The sequence below is a fragment of the Pteropus vampyrus genome, unplaced genomic scaffold (assembly GCF_000151845.1).
Source record: "Pteropus vampyrus isolate Shadow unplaced genomic scaffold, Pvam_2.0 Scaffold212, whole genome shotgun sequence".
Lineage (NCBI taxonomy): Eukaryota > Metazoa > Chordata > Mammalia > Chiroptera > Pteropodidae > Pteropus > Pteropus vampyrus.
The window spans coordinates 1,264,162-1,269,014 of NW_011888993.1; the positions used below are offsets into that span (position 1 = coordinate 1,264,162).

General features: G+C 61.1%; 1 protein-coding gene across 1 annotated transcript; it reads right to left on the reverse strand.

Annotated features, from left to right (window-relative positions):
• Window positions 1–1,629: 1,629 nt before the first annotated feature.
• SMIM24 (small integral membrane protein 24) lies at window positions 1,630–4,319 on the reverse strand. Its single transcript, XM_011372705.2, has 4 exons — window positions 3,994–4,319; window positions 3,241–3,352; window positions 2,966–3,022; window positions 1,630–1,854 (listed from the first exon to the last, which is right to left on the reverse strand). The coding sequence occupies exons 1-4, from the start codon at window positions 4,058–4,060 to the stop codon at window positions 1,734–1,736; spliced, it is 357 nt and encodes a 118-aa protein (XP_011371007.1). The 5' UTR covers window positions 4,061–4,319; the 3' UTR covers window positions 1,630–1,733.
• Between the last annotated feature and the right edge of the window lie 534 nt (window positions 4,320–4,853).

A 4,853-nucleotide genomic window follows, 5' to 3' on the forward strand; every position in this document is an offset into this window, starting at 1 on the left:
CTCTCCCCCACGTCCCCCGCTCCTTGCCCCCCAAGGCCTTACGGGGTTGGGCCTGAACCGGCTGCGAGACCAGAACCGCCAGAAGGGAGAGATGGCTGGGGGTTGTCCAGAATTTATCCATCCTGCTCCGTCTGCCCTCGCCCCTGCCCAGCAGGTTCTGGGGTGCAGCCCCCACCGGAGGAGGAAGTGGGATGGCTGCCCAGGGCACCCCAGGGCAGGGTGTGGCCGGTGCCGCAGGAAGCGGGAGGGTGGGGCTCCCTTCCCTGGGTTCCGGGCTCCCTGGAGGGTGGGGGGAGCCAGCGTCTCAAGCATCCCAGCACCCTGTCTCCCTGAAGCTCACCCTGATCCCCTCACGCTCCATAGCCAGAGCCGTGGGAGAGGGAGGCTCCGAAAAGGTAGAGAGCTCATTTCCTGAGCATCTAGTATGTGCCAGGCCTGGCAGTGTCCCTTCGGCCCCGGAGCCTCACACTCCGGTGCTCAGAACCCTTGTCTTCACGTCGCAGAAGAGGCGACTCAGGCTCAGAGAGGCCGGGCCGCCTCCCTGAGGCCACACAGCACTGCGGAGGAGCAGAGTTCTCCTAGGTGAAGAAGGAATACCCTCCACCCCAGCCCTGCCCCCGCATCCTACATCCTTCAAATCTGACCTTGGCCACAGCCTGCAAGCGCTCCCCTGTTTGGGGCAGCCTGGACGTCACTCCCCCAGCTCTGCCAGCAACAGCCAGGGAGACCTGCCCGGTGGCTTCCTTCTTTCTAAGCCTCAGTATCTTCAGCTGGGAAATTGGACTAATTAGGTACTGGCTGAGACAGGATAACGATACCAGGCCTTCAGGGGGAGCCTCCGTTAGGGCTTTTATTTCGTTCGTTCTGTTTATGGGTTTCCGCCCCCTGGTGGACGATCCTGGAAGTGTTCCCGGACAGAAGCCCAGCTACGGGTCCCAGAACGGAACCCCAAATGCCATACTTCGTCAAAGTCCTCGTTAAGGGTATTTAACTTCTTAAGAAATAGTCCACATCCAGGGCAAAGCCCAGGGCCCGGAGAAAGTGAGGAGAAGGGGGAAACAGGAGAAAGTGCTTGTTTCTTCCTAAGAAAATGCAAGGCCCTGGGCCCCTCCCTCCTCCAAGAGCAGGTTCTCTGAAACGGGGTCACGTGACCCAAAACCCCAGGGAGGAGGGAGCAAGGATTTCCCTGGAGACCGCGGGGGCTCAAAGTCCAGGGTTCCTCAGCAAAATCAGGCTTGCAAGGGGGGTGGTTACTTTGCCCCGGGCATCTGTGCAGCCGGGTCTTCCATACCCACCCCTGTGGCACCCCTCAAACCAAGAGCTGCCTTTCCCAGCAGGAAACGGTCCTGAGACACGACAGGAGCCCTTGCGAAGGGCTCTGATCACTTTAATGCAGGTCCCCAAGCTGCAGACCCCTGACTCATATTGGTCCTGGGGCTCTGTGCCAGGAGACATCCGGCAGAGGGAAAAGAGGCCAGGTAGAGGGTGGCAGCAGGGGGAGCCATGAGGTCGCTGGGGCTTGGCGGTCTCTCCGTAACCAAATGCAAGAGTCACCGGGCGGGGCAAATTGGGAAGAAAGGCCCGTGGATCCCCCTGGAGGGGGCGGAGCAGACCCCAGGCCTCTTCATTGGGGCACTGTGTTTCGGTGGCTGCAGGGTGAGGTCATCGGTTGTAGGGTGTGGAAGGGACATCTGGGGGGGCGGGGTCCGCCTGGAGGAGTGGGCAGTCAGTCTTCACATGACTGTGTTCTTGGTTTTCTCCTGGTCCGCGGGCTTCTCGTCCTCCGGTTCCAGCCCCAAGTTGCTCTCTCCTTCCTCCTTGGCCTTTTTCTCTTTTTTCTCCTTGTCTTCTTTGCTGGAGGAACACAAAGGCCCCGGACCACAATAAGAAGCAGAATCACTCCCATTTAGTGGGCACTTACTACACCAGGCCTTGTGACTGATGAGTGTTTTATGAGGAGTATCTTCATGGACTCCTCAAAACAGCCCTAACGAGGCAGCCTCATTTCCATGTCACAAAGGCAGAAACTAAGGCTCAGCTGTCCCGTGCACGGGCAGGTGGATGACTGGGAGAGTGGACGGTGGACGGAGGGCCGGGTAGACGGGTAGCTAAATGATGGAAGATCGCATGGAGGGATTAATAGATAAACGAATGGGTGGGTGAGCAGATCGATCGGAGGAAAGAGAGAATAATGGGTCAGCGAATGGAGGAATAGGGATGTAGATGGGTAAATGGGTGGGTAGATCAGCGGGCTGATGGGTGGGTGAGTAGGTGGGTGTGGGTGAGAATGGATGGCTGGACGGGTAGAGGGATGGATAGTTAGGTAGTGGATGAGTAGTTAGGTGAGTGGACAGCTGCATGGAAGGATGGATGAATGAATGGGAAGGCGATGGACGGAAGGAAGCAGAGTGGTAGATCCATGGGTGGGAGTGTAAATGGGTGGATGGGTGGAGAAGGACAAAGGCAGGGAGGAAACTATGTGGATCCAGGTGAGACCTGGACCCTCCACACATCCTGGAAGCAGGAACCTCATCTTACTGAGCCCGAGCTGGGTCTTAGACACGGCAAATGGCCAAGTCCACACCTCTCTCTGGCATATCCCGGGCTCAGCTGAGAAGCTTCGAGCCAGGCTGGTCTCCTCCCAGCTCCTGCTCTCCTGTCCCCAAGCCCAGGCTGGACCGCATGGCTGTGGGGACATAGTGTCAGGAAGGCTGGAGGCCCAGGTGGGCTTCTGTGAGGAGGGAACAGCTGAGCGAGGACTGAGGGGAAAGAGCTAGCCAGGCGACATGGGCAAAGGGGTTCCAATCAGAGCCGACCGTAAGTGTGAAGGCCCTGGAGCGGGAATGCACTTGTGTTCAAGGGCAGAAAGAGGTCATCTGTGCACGCTCATCCCCCCTACGAGGGGCCTCCCACAGAGTCCCTGTCCCCCCACACCCGTCACAGTACCCGCTCACACAGGCAGTACCTCAGGTCCACGTCCTGGTACAGGTTGCTCTCCATTCCGAATTCATCGTCCTCAGCTCTGTGGGAGAGACAGGGACAGGGGAGTGAGGGTGGGTGAAGGGCAGGGGGTGGGGATAGCCTCACCCCAATCTCTCCCGGCAGGGATCACGAACTCCAGGAAGCAAGGCAGGTGGGCTGCTTGGCTGTGGTCTGTGAGACGGGGGTTCTGAGGCCCACCGGGGACATGGGGAGGCGGGAGGGACCAGAGAGGGTCAGGAAGTCAGAGGGGCACCCCACCTCCTTCTGGAGCACCAGATGCGGTTGGCCAGCATGAGGACAAAGACGATGAACAGAAACACCACGACGGCAGTCAGGCCTACCAACCATGGCTTCAAGCGACGTCCTGTGGCTGTTGGCAGGTGAGGTTCAGAGGTAGGGGACAGGAGGGCCTCCCAAAGGTGACAGGGAGAAGGGATCTGGGGCTGCTCGGACAGAGGGGACCTTGGAAAAGGCTGGGCATCAGGTGGGCTTTAGAGAAGGAGTCAGGGCTCAGCCTAGGGATAGGGCTCAGCCTGATGTCGGGGTTCAGCCTGGGGACGGGGCTTGGCCTGATGCCGAGGTTCAGCCTGGGGACGGGGCTCAGCCTGGGGTTGGGGTTCGGCCTGGGGTCTGGGTTCAACCTGAGGACGTGGCTCAGCTTGGAGTCTGGGTTTGGCCTGGGGACAAGGCTCAGCCTGATGTCGGGGCTCAGCCTGGGGTTAGGGTTTGGCCTGGGATCAGGGTTCAACCTGGGTTGGGGTTCATCCTAGGGATGGGGTTCAGCCTGGGGTTGGGGCTCAGCCTGGGGTCGGGGCTCAGCCTGGGGTCGGGGCTCAGCCTTATGTTGGGGTTCAGCCTGGGGTCAGGGTTTGGCCTGGGAACGGTCACAGGAGCGACCTGACCCCTTTCCTCCTCCACCTGCCCCTTCTCAGTGGCCTCAGGTTCTCATGGAAAATGGGGAGATGACAAGCCCGTCCCACCACCCCACTGCCGCAGAGGTGGGGGCCCTACCCTTCTGGGCCTCGGCCGGCAGGAAGAGCAGGATGCTGAGCACGAGAGCGGTCGCCAGGGCCCTCATGGCGGGAGCGGCCAGCAGCGGACTGTGCAGTCCCGGTGGGCGCAGTGCTGTCTGGGTGAGGCCCTGCCCAGCCGATAAGGTGTGGGCAGGTCTGGGGCAGGGCAGGCCCCCTCCCCTCCTCCGGTAGGTGCCCCTCCCCCCAGGAGGGCAGACTCTGGACCCAGCATAACCATTAACCCGGAAGCCAGGCCCCCGCGCAGGCTCAGCGCCTTGGCGTTATGGCGTCTCCTTCTATGAACAGCCCACGCATTTCCCGCCTCCGGTGTGACCACTGTGAGAAGTGTGGTGAGGCCAGGCGCCCCAAGGCCAAACAGAAATAGCCAGAGCCGGAATTGGACCCTGGTCTCCCTCACCGCCAGCTTATGTGACCTCGTCCTGGTTCCCAGGCCCCTGGGGACCCATGGCCAAGGAGGGGATGAGCACGGGGACTGGAAGGGCAGGGCCACACACCTGCCCGCCACCTCCAGACCCGGCTGCTCCCGTGCAGCCGGAGGATGTTGCACCCTGGGCAGCTGATGACTCAGGTTCCATGCCCCCCTGCCGGTCAACCTTGGTCCCCAGTTGATTAGATAGGGAGCCCTGCCCGGGCAAAGGGGAACCCCACCCCAGTTGCCACAGGATGGGCACATGGCAGGAAAGCCAGGGTTGGGGGGGGCTGGTTCTCCAGGCCTTTGAGACCCCCGCAGGGCCCCTGGGGGCTGAGGGGTCGCCAGCATCACTGCGTACGCGTCTATGGGTGCCACCCGTACACCGGGGCCTCCTTCTCTCCTGTCTGGTTATGACCACTGCCCAG

What these genes read in the sequence shown, in the direction of transcription:
- SMIM24 (XM_011372705.2), bottom strand. Translation starts at nt 4,060, where the DNA reads ATGAGGGCCCTGGCGACCGCTCTCGTGCTCAGCATCCTGCTCTTCCTG. An exon ending in GCCGGCCGAGGCCCAGAAGG is followed by an intron (nt 3,353 to 3,993) that starts GTAGGGCCCCCA and finishes ACCTGCCAACAG; the next exon opens with CCACAGGACGTCGCTTGAAG. An exon ending in ATCTGGTGCTCCAGAAGGAG is followed by an intron (nt 3,023 to 3,240) that starts GTGGGGTGCCCC and finishes TCTCTCCCACAG; the next exon opens with AGCTGAGGACGATGAATTCG.